This window comes from Amphiprion ocellaris, chromosome 10 (assembly GCF_022539595.1).
Source record: "Amphiprion ocellaris isolate individual 3 ecotype Okinawa chromosome 10, ASM2253959v1, whole genome shotgun sequence".
Taxonomy (NCBI): Eukaryota; Metazoa; Chordata; class Actinopteri; family Pomacentridae; genus Amphiprion; species Amphiprion ocellaris.
Genome location: NC_072775.1, coordinates 16,484,685 through 16,500,616, shown reverse-complemented (window position 1 = coordinate 16,500,616; position 15,932 = coordinate 16,484,685). Strand labels below are relative to the sequence as shown.

Sequence of the window (15,932 nt, the reverse complement as noted above, 5' to 3'; positions counted from 1 at the left end):
AGCCATTATTCATCCAACTAAAGTCCTTTTCAGGAACTAATTGTTCAGTCTGAGGCCAAACTATTAAGTCACCACTACTGTTGAATGACTGCCCTGAGTGTGATCTTTACAGTGAGTCAAGGAACAGTCACTTGATCCATGTGACCAAACTCACATTCATGTTTTTTGAGATTCATACAAATGTATGTGTGTTTGTAGAAGCAAAGACCATCTGGGGAAGGTGGGGCTCGTTTTAGCTACATTTACAGTTGGCCACTTTTTTAAAAGTTGTTTCCAGCCTGCGCCACAGTGTCACTGGATAAATCGGAGGACTTGTTGGATGACTAATGGGATCGGAACAAAGAAAAACACTGTTCTACTACATACATGTCAATTCGTTTTTCAGACTTTTATCTCATCTTCGGCGCTTTTTTTGCAGAAGTTCTTGTTAAAATGAAAGAGTAAATTTTGTTTTGACACAACCTGTAATTATTCATAGACATGTGAAACATAGGGTTGGAGGTCATTGATTTCTTTTTTCCATTTTGGACTAGTCTTGTTTTGCCAGACCATTTCTTCGTATGGAACGCTCTGCTGAAACATCCTATCATTCTGCTGTAGTGGAAAATGCTCAGGCTTTTTTGTATTTCTTTAAAACAATCACAGTATTCACGGGTAGGGCTAAATGAAGTATGTGGCTTTGATGTTCCCTAAAAATAGTGATGGATTGAATTGTTGTGGTGAAACATTATCACGCAGGGTAGTGAGAACTGGGAATAAAATTTCCAAAGCAGTCGAAATTTTCAGTTGGGTGTGTTGCTGCTTGGAGGTCGTTGTTTCCGGTAGTAAAGGGGATTTTGAAAATGGTAAGACACAGAAAGTGGAAGCAGAGGAGGACAGTAGTAGCCACTAGCAGTCGACATCTGGTGAGTCTGACTAATTTTGAACATTCAGGTGCTGCTCACTAGCCAGCTCCAGCCCATCACATCTTATGGATGATGGTGGGCTAGGTTGCTGCCATGGCGGTCCCTGATGTCATTCTACTTCCTCTCCCATCCCCTGGAAACGCTCCAACTCCACCTCCACCATCTTGGACAGCGGTCAGCTGTCTCAACACAGGAGTAGTTTAAGGCATCCTTCTTGTGCTCTGCAGGCTCAGTGAACTTGCCGTAGCAGCACATGAACCAGTTCTTCTCCTGCTGTAGGTTAGGGTTAGAGCGGCCCTCCAGCTTGCAGCGCATCTTCTGGAGAGCAGGACCACTGCTGCAGTCCAAGATGGTGGAGCTGGAATCCATCTGCATTAGGAGTCACCTAAATGACATCAAGGACCATCACAACAGTGATCTGGCAGGTAGACAGACACAAGACAGGATGGGACAAGGTAGCTAGTTACCTGTACCTGGACTTTCAAAATAAAAAACTTACACGTAGCACCCTTAAAATGACACATTTTGATTCACTGAATGAGCCGTTTCCACTTGAGACTGTAACATTAGCCAGCCTGGTATGCACAAACAAACTACTAACAAAAACTCAGTTCTCTATTCTCACTATAATGATTCTGTTCATCTCAGTCTCAACAGTCTCATCATATGAAACCAGTTAAACTGATCTGTAGAGGGATGTTTTGACACTATAGATAAGACCAACCTGTGCACAAACAAGCTGTTCCTGAAGTGCAACTGTGTGTTCCAGTTTGACCAACTCTTTACTACAGAGACCAAACTAATCAACAAAATTATAGTTGAAGAAACAAATAAATTTGCCAGCTGGGAAAACTTAAGGTGGTCGATGGCACGGAGCCACGTCAGTGGGGCAGAGCTCAAAGGTGAGTAAATTGTTTACTCAAATATTCTGAAGCTTGAAATGATGTGGTTGAAGAGTGAGCTTAGTCTATATGGCAGCCTTTCTAAAATGATGGGCCGGCAACCAAAATGGGTCACTGGCATGTTTCAGTGGATCCCCACATGCCAAGAATACTAATATGCTTTAATGAGAGAATGTTCCAGCCTCACTCAGTATTTGCTCAGTTTTAGCTCCTTGGCTGGAGAAGTTTGAAATCCCTGCTGTAGCTGCACCGGAGGCACACTAAGTTCAGCTATGAAACAATAAATCAGACTTACACTATAGAAAAGTGCACTTGAAAGGGAAAACGCCGTGGTCTAATATTGGCTCATGAGTCTTGTTACTGCTCTTACATGCAGGACCACAGTCAGATTTAACAGACTGCATGTTGTAATATGTGTTTGCAGCTGTACTGCACTCTGCTGGACATATAATGTATTGCAGCACAGATTCCATACATTTGGGTCAGACTGAGAAGATAGAATAATATTACAGAGGTGAGATATCAATTTTTTCATAAAAAATGTAAACCATTGGGTAAAACTTCACAGAACTTGAATGAAGACTGTATTTTTTTTCATTCCGGCATTATTATGAGGCTGTAATCCAAAGGTCTACTGTGTATTTAGGAGTTGAGCCAAAATGACATACTTTAGCTTCACCTTGTCAAAAGGGACCCTAAATGCTACTCTTAAGATCTAAAATTGGCTCAGTAATTCCAGTTTCGGCAAATGATTACAAAACATTTCCTCCCATTTAAACCATAGAAAGAAAGAACCAGGATCCAGCAGTTCTACACTCCTCTTCACTTTCTCCTTTTCCTCTTCTTTGTTCCTCTCGCTGCTCCTCTCCTCGTCTGTCAGCCTTCCTGGGTGGTTTGTAAGTGTGCTCAGCTCACGTACTGTATGCATGTGTGTTTATTTAGTCTGTATAGGGGGAACAGAGCTATGGCCTCTGCCAATTTTCTTTACACTGAGAAAATATGCTTTTGGACAGATGGGAAAAGGGGAACAGTTAAACAGACTCAAGGCCAGCAGATACAAGACGCCCTCCTTCCTCAAATCAACTAACGCCGCTACCAACCATCCAGAATGAGAAACCAGCACCTCACGATGCTGCTGCTTTTCACTGACTGCAGTCTTCACACAGTATGGTGACCATCGAGACTTACTGGATGTTTAAATGAGAAGGTTTGAACTAAAACAAAAGCCATTTTTCAATCTGGTGAAGCATTTTTCAGCCATATTTGAGTCCTTCAATCAATATGATCAAACATATGTGACAAAGGTATCAGTGTTCTGAGAGAGTTATTGTGGGAAGGCTATGCAATATGTTTACAAAGTCAAATACAAAATCTCCATGTCTTGACTGCAGACTCTGAACAACATAAATTATCAAAGTATAAAGCAGCTGCTACTACTGTATGAATGATATAGTAATGGAACCAGTGGTGAAAGAAATATTCAGATCTTTTACTTCAGTAAAAGCTCCAACACAGCAAAAAACAAAAACTGCAATACAAGTAAAAGTCTTGCATTAAAAATCCTACATCAGTAAAAGCACAAAAATGTCAGAATTAATATGTAGGTAGACTATTAAAATAAAAGTGCTAGTTTGCTGCCTGTGACTGATATAAGACATCATTAGATTATTCATACTGAGGCATCGGAGTGTCAGCAGCCACTGAACCACTTTTTAAAATAGTTTTATACAAAAGGTCAGCAGATAAGTTTAAAGTCTTGTGAAATGAGTAATGAAAGAGGAACGATGTCTGTTTTCAGTTTTTGAACTTTTTCTCTAATCTTTGATTTTTGGTGACATATTGGCTCACTTGAACATTTATTGAAATGAAACCATGTGAGTATAGAGGGTAAAATGAGCGTTTGGCGGAGCTGTTAACAGCTTATAGACATCTGAAATAGGACCGCTGACTACATATTGCATTTTGTAACATGCCACAATTTAAAAGTTGGAAACCACCACTGGTTTAAGCTGGATACTGTATCCACTGTGAAAAAATGTTTGTCTTAAAAGTACCTAATGCTGTCAGATAAATGCAGTGATGGAGAAACAATATAACAAGTACTAGTATGTCAAAACTGATCTTAAGTAGAGTGCCTGAGTAAAAGTATTTACTTATCTCCCACCATCGAATGAAACACAAGAATGTAGCACAAATTAATAAATTTGCATGTTAACTGATATTCAAAACACGAACAATATTTTCTTTTATAGACCTCGCCTTTATGTAAGAGTCTGTGATGAGATAAAGACCACCAGAACTCTGCTCAGATTTGAGACAGATATACACATGGAAACGCTTAAACGATTGACTTGAAACCAATAAAGCTATCGTTGTATTTCATGTTTCGCTTTGTTGTCTGTAATTTAAAACAGAAGGTTTGATTTTTTACTCCCAGATTCAATTGGATATGATTTCAAAAATATATACAAAGGTGGAATAAACTATGCTAAAAACCTGGGTGAGGGTAGAAATTTGATAACACCAGAGAAAAGCTTGGTGTTTATATGTTATTTGCAACAATCCAGTGCTTTGAATGCAAAAGTCACTCCTCATGATAGTATTTTACAACTTGAAGCAAATGATGGGAGTATACTGAGTGCCTATGTGCTGTTACTTTAAATAATGTCATTATGTGTCATACAAGACAAAAAAAAAAAAAAAACCCGCAGACAGGACCAAGTAAACACACAGGCAAGATTTTTTTTTTTCTTTTTTGAATGCAGTAGACAGAAGTTTAACATTTTTTGTAGCTTACTCAATCTGCTCAAGTCAACTGGGGAAGTGTTGAGCTCAGGACTAATGCTGTGAGAATAGATGGACTGACTGACTGACTGACTGACTGACTGACTGACTGACTGACTGACTGACTCAGGGGAGGAAAAGGGGGGACAAGGAGTGCTTGGAATGGAGAACACTGAATGGGGAGGAGGGTTTGAGGGAGAGAGGGGAGGAGGGTGTTGGAGTTTGGGGGATGAGAGGAAAAGAAGGAGGAGGGGAATACCACCCACTAAGCCAGTTGTGGAGAGGTTCTGGGGGTTGGGCTGCCCACAGGAAACAGTTGTGGCTCCATCCCAGGCCTCACACCAAGCAGCCCTGGGCCACCCAGTCATCGACAGACAGACCTACCAAATGGCCTGGACGGCCAACCGACAGGGATTTGTTTATTTTTCATCCTTTGGCGGTGGGGGGAAAATTGTTCAGCACAAGCTGTTTATTAGACCTTTGATTTGTCATGTGTCAGCGTTTGCTTGCGGGGAATGTGTGTACATTAGTTGAGCTTGTGTATAGTTAGGAGGTTTGGAGGCTGAGAGGGTGTGGGCACGTCGAGAGGAGGCTGGGGGGCATAAAGAAAAGAGGAAAAATGGGAAGCCTCCCACGCTGAAGGCAAGCCTGAACTGCATTATGGGTCATTCTCCAGCTGTCCCTGATTGTTGATGTCATGGGGGTTTGCAGTGGGTGTGGGAAGAGACGGAGCATGTGGACAAACACAGGAATCCTGTGGTCACATGGATGACATGCAGTAGGCTAAATAGATCAGCATTTAGTGGAAAATGGGAATAAATATCTGGTATGATCAGAAGTCTGAAGCCACAGATTGACATATCCGAATATGCAATACTGGAAGTGGCCTGTGGTGTCATGACATTGATAAATCAGACAGAAACCTTTGGCTGACTAAAATCACAGTCAGGCGTTTCACATCCATGGTTTGGATGCCTACTTGAGGCATGAGACATGATAACAGCAGCGAGAGGGGTGTCACAAACAGTGTAATTTTGAATAAATATACCAAAAAAAAGAAAAGAAAAGAAAAAAACTCAACATACTTTGTAAAAAAATCCATTATCCATCCATTATTTATACACCGCTGGCTGGAGTCTATCCCAGCTGACTTAGGGTGAAGGCAGGGGACACCCTGGACAGGTCACCAGTCTATCACAGGGTTTGGAAAAAATTATGAAAAAAAAAACAAAAACAGAAAGAGAAAATCTGGTCTTAATTTTAGATAGATTAATAATTAGACATATTTTCTCTTATTTAAGAAGCAAATCTATGTAACATGACTGAGCCAAAACTTCTTTTTCTCTTCACTAAGTGAATCAAATTAAAGGCATCTATTAAATAATAAAGGAAATATTTGTATTTATGTGTACAAAATGTATTGTTTCAAGTGAAAAAAAAAAACATTAAAAAATGAAAACTGGACTGCTATTGAAAGTTACATGCTTTTTAATGTTATCTTACATTTGTCATGCAAATTTCCAGTCTATTTTTGGATTTTTAATAATGTTTTTGTATAGCTCCTCTGATCTAAAAACTGTGTACCTCAACATATTTCATACAGGTAAATTTTCCCACCAAAAAAAGGACATTATTTACATGTAAGCTAATCTTTTCGTCACTACTATTTCTTCTGAATCATAAGCATGAGAAATTGCATTGTCATAGATGATCAAATATATTGTAGGAAGTGTAATAACTATACTGAGACCGGTGTGATTTCTTATTCCTGCATTATTTTTTTTTTTTTTACTATGACCTCAGTTGTGTTTTTGCATTCTGCATATTAGTCAGGATAAGATCAGAGTGGTGTGTTGAAGTGAGAGTTTTCTTAATTTGAAATGCAGCATTGTAATGCTAGAACGTAATGTCACAAAATGGCATTTGAAAATCATTTCTGATGGGTCATTACAGAGCTTTCAGGGGCTGGACAGTTAGTTGACTGTTGTTCCAAACTAATTCAGGCGGTGGCGGAATGAGCCCAATTTGGATTTTCCTAATATAGCCGTAGAAGAAGAACGCTCCGCATCATAAGACGAGGACGAATCAGATTCATAGACACTCGGAAATAACGCCAGTTCAAATCTTGGGCGCTGTTGAGTTTGGCACGTTGGTAAGTTTGATTTTTCCCTTCAGTCAGTGACAGAATAGAGGAGTAAACAAACAAAAAGACCTGTACAATGGCAATTTGATTATATATTTGTTAATTTATCGACGAACGGCGGCTAAAGCTTTACAGCGACATCAACATATTTGCTAATTAGCGAGTTAGCTTTTTAATCCGCTAGAGTTGCTTTTGGATTTCTTCCGTACAGTTGTGACAAAATGGAGAGTAACCTGTCCAGACTTCTTGTTGGACTTTCTGTACAGATAAGTCGCAGTGATGGTGAGTTCGTTTTGTTTTTTATTCTATTTCTCAACTGTGAAAATATTAACGATTCGTCGTCAGCTTGACTCTGTTTTGCTATTTGTTTGTGTGTGAACCAGGTCGTGTGCATTTGGCCACGGTGAAATCCGTTGATACCGTCAAGTCCACCGTTATGGCGGAGTGGTATGAGAGGAAAATGTGCCGAGGGAAGGAGGTGAGTAAGTTCATAAACACAGAAAAGACGTTTGTAACATATGTGACAATAAAATCCAGTCATCTACTAACGTCCATTATGACAACCGTTTGAAATATCCGGTACAATTAAACAGGCTTCAAGGAAGTAGCCATTTGATCTAAGTTAAGAGTGCTGCGTTTCTCCTCTTCCTTGGGTGTGTTTGTGTTTTTAGGTTGAAGTGAGTGAGTTATGTACACTCAATCCAGAGCTCTTGGACCATATAAACGCTGTCACCAACACAGCTATTGGCCTGCCCACACCTGCTGCAGACAAGGTGAGAGAAGATATTTTCACTTGACAAGGAAACGGGGCACCTTGCTGTTAGTCAACAGGTGGAGCATTTTCACTTAATCTCACAGTCATAAGTAGACTAACCTGACCTGTTTCCTTGTGTAGTCACCTTACAATCAGGTTCACTCATGTTCTCAATATTAGGCAGAGGAATGTTTATTTAAAGTGAATGTTAGAGATTATTACCCTGCCACCCTGTGAATTCAGCACAGACTTTGAGCTGTAATATATCAGACATTATGAAAACATGTATTTTTGCTGATCCTTTGGATTAGGAAACCTAAAGCTTTAGGCCAGTTTCCTTTGAGTAATGTAGATGTATGCAGAGTGACGCTGCCATAACATTACGCACAACCACACCTGGCTTCACATAAAGCACCTACATGACTGATCAATTAAGCTATTTCTCATATTCTTTCTGTTTACCTCTTCTGTAGAAGTATGAAGGGCGACTGCGTTCATCCAGAATTCCTGGCCCTATCTCGTGTAAGTGCATAAAGTGGACTACTGGTCTTTGAGTTTGCTATGTTCATTATAGTCTCCTAATATATTGTTTCCCTCCAAAAGCCACTACTCCGTCTACAGCTGCCGCAAAGGCTGAAGAGTCAGGTCGGCAAGGCATGCATGTTCTCTTTTCTCTCTGAAGCAAATAAGCCATATTTTCTGATCACTCCGGTTGTTATAAGGGATCAGGGGGAAAGTGCGAATCACCACAATCCTGCGAGGCTTGGACCTAATTATACTCACGACATTATCTGCATAGACGTGACACAGGGCTGCAAATCAGCATTTTGGTGTTGGTATTTCCCACTGTGAGAAAGGAAAGACAAAAGGAGTGCTGAGTGTCATCACTGGTAAATTAGATACCACATTTTTACTGGAATGGTTTATTCATTTAAGAGAAAATGAACCCTGCTCAGATAATGCGCTCCTTTTATTTTTTCTTGGAACTGACTGAAGCGTTCTGTCAGGTTCATTTTTATAGTCAAACGTAATCAAATATTTAACTTCCTGCCGCGCTTGAGTTTTAATTTTACTACGCTGGTGTTAATCACTGCAATTCACTGCTCTGCCACTTGGGATCTCTTGAAAGGTGTGTTTTGTCTTTTGGCACTGATCTGGCAGACTACAGCCTGGTACGGTGGCTGTACCCAGGTTTAAATCACATTTAATATCAGAAAGATTAATGTTACCAATACATACAGTAGTCACTTTAGAACACAGACACTCGTGTTTATAACTGTTTGATTTTAATTTGTCTTACTTTCAGTTGCCACTCGGTCTCAGGCCCGGCAGACGTGCTTGTTCCAGGTCCCAGCCCCTGTTTCAGTGCCAGTCCGAAGCACAGAGTCTACGATGGCAAACTCAGAGGCAGCCCAGCCTGATCTCCCCCCATCATTAGTCCTCACAAACTCTGGTTGGGAATAATCTTGCAATAACATGTTTGAAATATAATATCAACTATTAGGCATTTTACCTGTGTAATGTAGTCCTTCTACTACTTACTTTGTTTAGTATTTTTGAAATATGTGTCATTTTTACAAACTCGCTGCATTCTCCTTTTATATTCAGCCATTCCTAATCAGCAGCGCAGAAAGAATGATTCTAAACTGGCACCATTGTTGCCGATAGTCCGTGACAGCATAAAAGAAAATGATGAACCTGAGAGAGTACCTTCATCTGCAAACAAAGGTCAGTAACCAAAGTTGCATCAATATATTACATGAATCCACTGGGTTTTTCAATCTAAAGATGTATCTTATAGACACTGTAGGCGCTCTACATATTGGTGCGTGTATTAATATCTAATGTTTTGAACCATTGAATAAAGAGATGTGCATTATTTATTTGTACTTCAGGTCGAAGAAAATCTGTGGCTCCCCAAGAAAACAACAAAGGCAACAAAAGGCTGTCTTGTCTTGTAAAGCCCCCCGATGTGCAGACCAAGAGGGGAAAGGTTATTTTTCTATTGTGCTGTTTTTATCTTTCCCTTCTTTTAATCAAGAAAAAAGTTAATTGTCATATTTTATTTATATTGTTTTTGTTTCCTTAGTTTGGAGAGGCTTCTCGACCAAACCAGAAGTTCTATGAAATGATCCAGGAGTTCAGAGAGACCTTGGAAATAACCCCTGTGTCAGCTAGTGACCTGGTAAGTTCAGACTCGGGAACCATGTGCCAGGTCTGAAGCTGTGTTGTGTAGTTTGTTGCTCACTCCCTCTTTTGCACATCTTCTAATTTTACAGATTGAGCCTCACAGGATTTGTGTGTGTGTTCGTAAGCGGCCACTCAACAAGCAAGGTGCGTTCAAAATGCTGTATACATGCACTATACAGTATCACCTGAGTAATTCATGAAAATACAACTCACCGTTGCTCTGACTTTGACATTTTTGTGTATTCCAGAGGTTAATAAGAAGGAGATCGATGTGGTGACTATACCTGGAAAAGGTGCATTACTGGTCCATGAACCCAAACACAAGGTGGACCTCACCAAGTACTTGGACAACCAAGTCTTCCACTTTGACTACTCCTTTGATGAGACTGCCACCAATGAACTGGTTTACAAGTAATTTCCACATTTCATGTTTTATTAGGCATAAAATTGGGTCTGGTTGTAGGTTTTCTCCATAACATAGAGTGTGTACAAGCTTGATTAGATTTCTTACTCTGATTTTCCTCTCATAGTACCCCATGAATATAACTTAAAAGCTCCCAATTAGTCATCTTGTAATGTTTTATTTCCCTGAAGCCATTAATAATCTGTATAGCAAAGTTTTCATTATTATTTCTGGAATATTGTTCAGTTCAGAGTTGGAAACTGAAGGTGTACTTTACATACATGTTACTATTCTTCTTTTATTGTTTTTTTTCTTCAGGTTCACAGCCAAACCTTTGGTGCAGTCCATTTTTGAAGGTGGGATGGCCACATGCTTTGCCTATGGCCAGACTGGAAGTGGTAAGACTCATGTAAGTATCTGCTCACTGTAAGGACCGAATTGTCTTGAAGCTCAATCTTTGAAATTGTAGAATTTATTTTTGTACTTTCTTTCTAGACAATGGGAGGTGATTTCACAGGGAGGCAGCAGAACAGCGCTAAAGGCATCTATGCCTTAGCAGGTACAACCACAATCATCCCCAGATGTCTAAGTGGGAATCAATCAAAAGCAATTTTTGTTTATGTGCATAATTTATATTTGCTTAAATTTGAGACCTCTTGTTGTGCCTTTTAAACCACAGAAAATTTATTTGTTTTTTGAAACTGGCCTTTTACATGACAGCTTCTTTTTAGATTAATTTCTGAGTCTTTCCATTCTAGCCCAGGATGTTTTCACCTACCTAAATCATCGGAGATATGCTCATCTGGAACTGTCTGCATACGTCAGCTTCTTTGAGATTTACAATGGCAAGGTAAGAAAGAATTTTTCTCTGTGAATACATTTGGAAACACTTGACTGAATACTCCGATAATTTAAGTTATCTTAATAATAAAATAGACTTTTTAAAATTAAGGTATATGACCTGCTGAATAAGAAAGCCAAGCTCCGTGTTTTGGAGGATGACCGGCAGCAGGTCCAGGTGGTAGGCCTGGAGGAGATCTACGTGTCGACGGCAGAAGATGTCATCAAGATGATAGAGATGGGCAGCGCATGCAGGTACTTATGAGCTGCAATCTTACTGTACATGTCTCTTTAACATTTGAGTTTTATTTGCTCTCTCTGAACAATGTGCTGACTCAAAGGGCACTAAAATGTATTGATCATCAATTATTTTAACAAGGCAACCCAAAACTAAAATCCTTAAGTACTTTCTTGGTTTTATTCCAACACACCATGTGTTACTTGTTTAACAAAATAATGTTAATGTTTAAAACTGTTAGCAGTTATAAAGATATACAGTGTACTAGAACATTTAGGAATCGGATAGATTTTCTTACTTCAGTTTCTTTTTACTGTTTCTGAGTCATATTTTCTGTTGTTTACTATTTTACTGTCTCTCCAGGACATCAGGTCAGACCTCGGCAAATGCCAACTCCTCTCGCTCCCATGCAATCCTCCAGATTGTTCTACGGTGCAATGACCGCGCATCCACGCTACACGGCAAATTTTCGCTGGTCGATTTGGCTGGCAATGAGCGCGGCACGGATGTCAGCAGCAATGACCGCAGCACTTTGGTTGAGACCGCCGAAATCAACCGCAGCCTTCTTGCTCTGAAGGTAGACTATGGCTGATGTGGAGGCATGCAGACAATCGATAAATAACTGTCAGTGGCTGCAAAGATGCAAATAGTCCACTATCTGTCATGCATCAAGGCTAGCGCGCTGACAAAGTAGTCTCGGCTCTCTAAATTGAATCTGTAAAGGAGAATGATCAAACTTAACAAACCATGTGCACATGCAGCATCTGCAGGGATTGAATGGTATAAAGTTGTCTAAAACTTGAAGAATTTTGGTCCGGAATTTGAGATTCCAAAATGGATGATTACAAATCAACATTTTTTATTGAAAAACCCTTAGTTCACAAGTGTTGGCTCAGTATTGCATATGACTGTACTACTTTATAAAAAAAAAAAAAAAAAAAAAGCAATTAAGAGACTGTTTTGTTTTCATATCTTGGTCATGGTCTTTTTGTACTAATTTGGTAATCATTCAACAGCAGTGGGCCTACTACATGTCATACGCTGTTTAGAGACAATGAATGTTGAAAACTTTGAAAGATACGACTGAATATCTTTTGTGGCTTTGAAAGTTGTGCTTGCACTTGGATGCAGTGATCAAACTTTTCTCAGTGTTCCAACTGAAAAAAACGAATATGTGATGCATTTTTATGCCATTTGGACCTTTTGATTTGGTGTTCTTGTCTCTATGAAATGGGTTGCCATACATGCCACAGACTTTATGTATCTGGTTTCGCAGCCTAGGATTACATTTAGAAACTCGGAAAAGATTGTCTTTTTTTTTTTTTAAGCTGTGAAGATGTTGAAATCACCCCAAACATGCCCATGTGTCCACTCTTATGTCCTGTAGGAGTGTATCCGTTCACTGGGAATGAACAGTGATCACATTCCTTTCCGGATGAGCACTTTGACCAAAGTCCTCAGGGATTCCTTCATTGGAGAGAAGTCTAGGACCTGCATGGTACGTTAAAACGCCAAATTTTACGCTTCTCGGTGTGGCATATGGTGTAGTGTGATCTGATTGAATTATAGTGGATGATGCTGATGCACGCTAAGCAAGCAAGAGTGCAAATTTTCCCTCCTCCTTCCACAGATTGCCATGGTGTCTCCAGGCATGGCATCATGTGAATATACAATGAACACACTACGTTATGCTGACAGGTACACATGAAGCTTTTACTTGATGGCAAATATTTAGATTTCTCTTTCTGTAAAATGCTGACGTTTTATTTTTATATTTTGTCTGTGACAATAAAACTTGAAATATTTTCCACTGTTTGGCAGAGTGAAGGAGCTGAATGGCCATTCCAAAGGGAGCAGAGCCCCAAAGGCACAAGAGCCAATAAATAGCTCGTCAGAGGAGGTAAGCACAGCATCAATCAAAATTACTGAACATTAGATCCTGTATGAAATTATTGAAGTATTGGTTTATCACTTTTTTTGTGGTGTAGGAATCTGTTGTGGATACCAGTGTGTATGATGCCATATCTCAGGTGGCAGAACTGGAGGAGAAAGTTTATTCAGAGCTCAAGGTAGAATTTTCTTAACTTTTCTTGTATTGTATAAAAGTCTTGATTCCATTTTTAAAAAGTTGTTTCATAAATTCTCACACCTTTTTCAAAACATTTGTTCTCAAGAGGGCCGGTGAACTTGTAAATGCAATGGACCAAATCTCGTACAACATTGAGGCAGGGCTTCCTGACCTGATGGATCATTCCCGGAAGTTACTGGGTTTGTACAAACCGCTACTGTAATTGAGGGTTTAGTAGTATACTTCATCTAATTTAACCTTTTTAGATTGTTGTTGAGTAATGCACAGCTTCTGTTTAAAGACATCCTTCAAGATAATGGAGCGTTTGCATTTTTGAAAGACCTGATTGTTAACCAAAAACATCTTTCTGTCAGAATTTTAAATTAGTGTCCAACTAGACATTAAGAACCAAAATCTGTGTGTCCGCAGACACAGTTCTGGCTTTGCAGTCTGCTGTGGATCAGGAGCGAATGGCGAGACTGAACCACTGAAACCGGCCCAAAAACCCACCCAGAAGAGCAAACCATTTATTGAAAGTCTTGTCTGTTTCAAGTCTGTTTCTTCGGTTTTATTGTTTTGATCACTCTGTTATTAAATAAAATGTATGAACACTATCACATAAATGTCATCAGTCTTGTATGACTTTAAAATTAATTAAGCACATTATGGATCTGACTTCTGAGGTGAGCTCTTGCCTGCACTAGACTGTAGGAAGACTTCCATCTGTAATGCAGACAGACTATTTAACTGAACTATCTGATCATGGGGGGTAAGTTTCAGGGACAAATTGGATGGAGAATACATCTGCTTCAAAGAATTATGTTGGCAGTAAGCTCTATAATAACCATTTAGGTTGTAAACCAGTGGAACATGAGGTGATTGCATTTCCCAACGGCACTGAAAGAGGGTAACGATATAGTGGTGAAAATACAGGTACGCTCAGATTTTAAAGGTCTCTGTTTATCAAAGTGTTTTTTGTTTGTTTTGTCACTGCTACACTAGTTCTGTATTGTTTTTGGGGGGGTGGGACAATTAGGTACATGTATGAATATTTGATTTGGCTATGGCCACTAGAAACTAACATTGAAATGCTCAATTTGAACAATTTTAAATAAATTGAAAATTCCATAATTTGAAATTGAATTCAGTTTTCAGTTAATTTTTCAGAACTAAAATTCTGTTCTTGTAATTCAAATTCACTACTTTTGACACATTCATGGAATTTAGGAAGAGAAATTAACTGCAACTCCGTGCTCATTTTTTAAGAACAATTACTAAAGTTGAGTAATACACGGTATGTGATTCAAATTCAGTTTGTCTAATGAATTCATTTTCATGCTTTGTAGTCGAAATGTAATTTTTAAATACAATTCTTAAATTTGAGTCTTTACGGTCCGTGTACGGATCTGGTAATTGGATTTTCCGTTCTGAAACGGGTATTGAAAAACAAAAAACGAGTGGTTATTTGATTTTCTTTTTAAAATACAAAAATTAAAATTGAAATACAAGGCGTTTTTCCTTTTCATGATCAAAAAGGGATATACGATTTTTTTTTAAATGCTTTGATTTTCATTTTATATTTAGAATAACAAGAAAGTAAAATCAGTAAGAGACAGAAACGAAAAAAGGTCCGTTTTTTCATTTTCTGAGACCGGAAGTGGTCATCAGCAAGTGTGGAGCCAAACAGTATGGTGCATAGACTGTACATACATTTTTTTTCGTGAGTTTTCATGGTCAAAATGAGAGATCAGGTGGCGGATCTTAAAATAAATCAATATTTATTTTTTTATAGTGCGTTGAAGTTTTGCGAAGCCAGGGGGCGGGACTACTTGATCGACAGTCCGGACTGGAATGATTGACAGGTCCTATGGAGGAGACAGCAGAGACTCTGCTCTCCTCTTTTGGATTAATTCTGATATAATAACTGTTGGTTTATTTATCGGTGGGGCAGCACAACATTTTCCACAGACAGTTTTCCTGCCCGTTGGCTTGTTTTAACCAGTTTTCTACCTTCGGCTGATTCTACCAGCAGACACTGAAAGGACTAATAGTTCGGTAAGTAAATGTTTATTTTCGTATCGGTGCCGCTTGTAATGCACTTTATATGCAGCTTTAGTGTCAGATGTGTGCCATGCACTCCAGATGTTGGTGGAGTTTGTTTCAGTGTGTGTTGACCAGAGAAAGTCAGCATAGTAAATATTAGCTTTAATGTTAGCGATGCTAACCGAACTAGCTGCTCAGTCGTAGCCTGGTTAAAGCTAACGTAGCATCAAGCTAATGTTTTGAGTTTCATGTAAACAGCTGAAGTGTGTTGTGTTCCTGTAATGTGGTTCATGAAGTTCATAAAACTGTGGCTGGTTGACATTAATGTAATGTTCAGGAAACTTAAATGTGATTAAAACAGTAACGTTAATGTTCTAGTTGTCAGTAATCAGCTTTAATTTGACACTAAAACAGACTCTGATAGTTTTAAATGACATCAGTTTCATTAATTTGTTGAAAATTGTCTCATTTGTTGTTGTGATGTTGCTGCTGATTCATTAAAAGCAGATGATCCGTGTTGAAGATACGTATAGTTCTAGTATCAGAAGTACAAGAAGGAAAATGGAAGTTTAGTTCTGCTACATCAAAGATTTCAGGATTAAAATAACTAAATGAGCCTTTATGCCTCAAACTTTATTTTTACAATAAAGAAATAATGAAAT

General features: G+C 39.0%; 1 protein-coding gene across 3 annotated transcripts; it reads left to right on the top strand.

The window, feature by feature from the left end:
• Positions 1-6,669: 6,669 nt before the first annotated feature.
• On the top strand, positions 6,670-13,841 carry kif2c (kinesin family member 2C). 3 transcript variants are annotated; one of them, XM_023269554.3, is made up of 23 exons: positions 6,670-6,743; positions 6,946-7,016; positions 7,118-7,212; positions 7,406-7,507; positions 7,962-8,010; positions 8,092-8,142; positions 8,795-8,941; positions 9,097-9,216; positions 9,384-9,481; positions 9,578-9,673; positions 9,768-9,822; positions 9,927-10,089; positions 10,400-10,490; positions 10,577-10,640; positions 10,840-10,931; positions 11,034-11,176; positions 11,523-11,736; positions 12,547-12,657; positions 12,790-12,857; positions 12,981-13,059; positions 13,148-13,228; positions 13,334-13,427; positions 13,657-13,841. In XM_023269554.3, exons 2-23 carry the CDS (start codon positions 6,956-6,958, stop codon positions 13,716-13,718), a joined length of 2,136 nt encoding a protein of 711 aa, XP_023125322.1. In that variant the 5' UTR covers positions 6,670-6,743; positions 6,946-6,955; the 3' UTR covers positions 13,719-13,841. The 3 variants fall into 3 exon arrangements, with proteins under 3 accessions (XP_023125322.1, XP_023125323.1, XP_054870018.1); XM_023269555.3 differs by lacking the exon at positions 6,670-6,743 and having other exon boundaries at positions 6,750-7,016; positions 8,092-8,133; XM_055014043.1 differs by lacking the exons at positions 6,670-6,743; positions 8,092-8,142 and having other exon boundaries at positions 6,750-7,016.
• Positions 13,842-15,932: the final 2,091 nt, after the last annotated feature.

Coding starts and splice junctions, on each gene's coding strand:
- kif2c (XM_023269554.3), top strand. CDS start 6,956: ATGGAGAGTAACCTGTCCAGACTTCTTGTTGGACTTTCTGTACAGATA. Junction 7,508..7,961: donor CCACACCTGCTGCAGACAAG/GTGAGAGAAGAT, acceptor CCTCTTCTGTAG/AAGTATGAAGGGCGACTGCG. Junction 13,060..13,147: donor TAAATAGCTCGTCAGAGGAG/GTAAGCACAGCA, acceptor TTTGTGGTGTAG/GAATCTGTTGTGGATACCAG.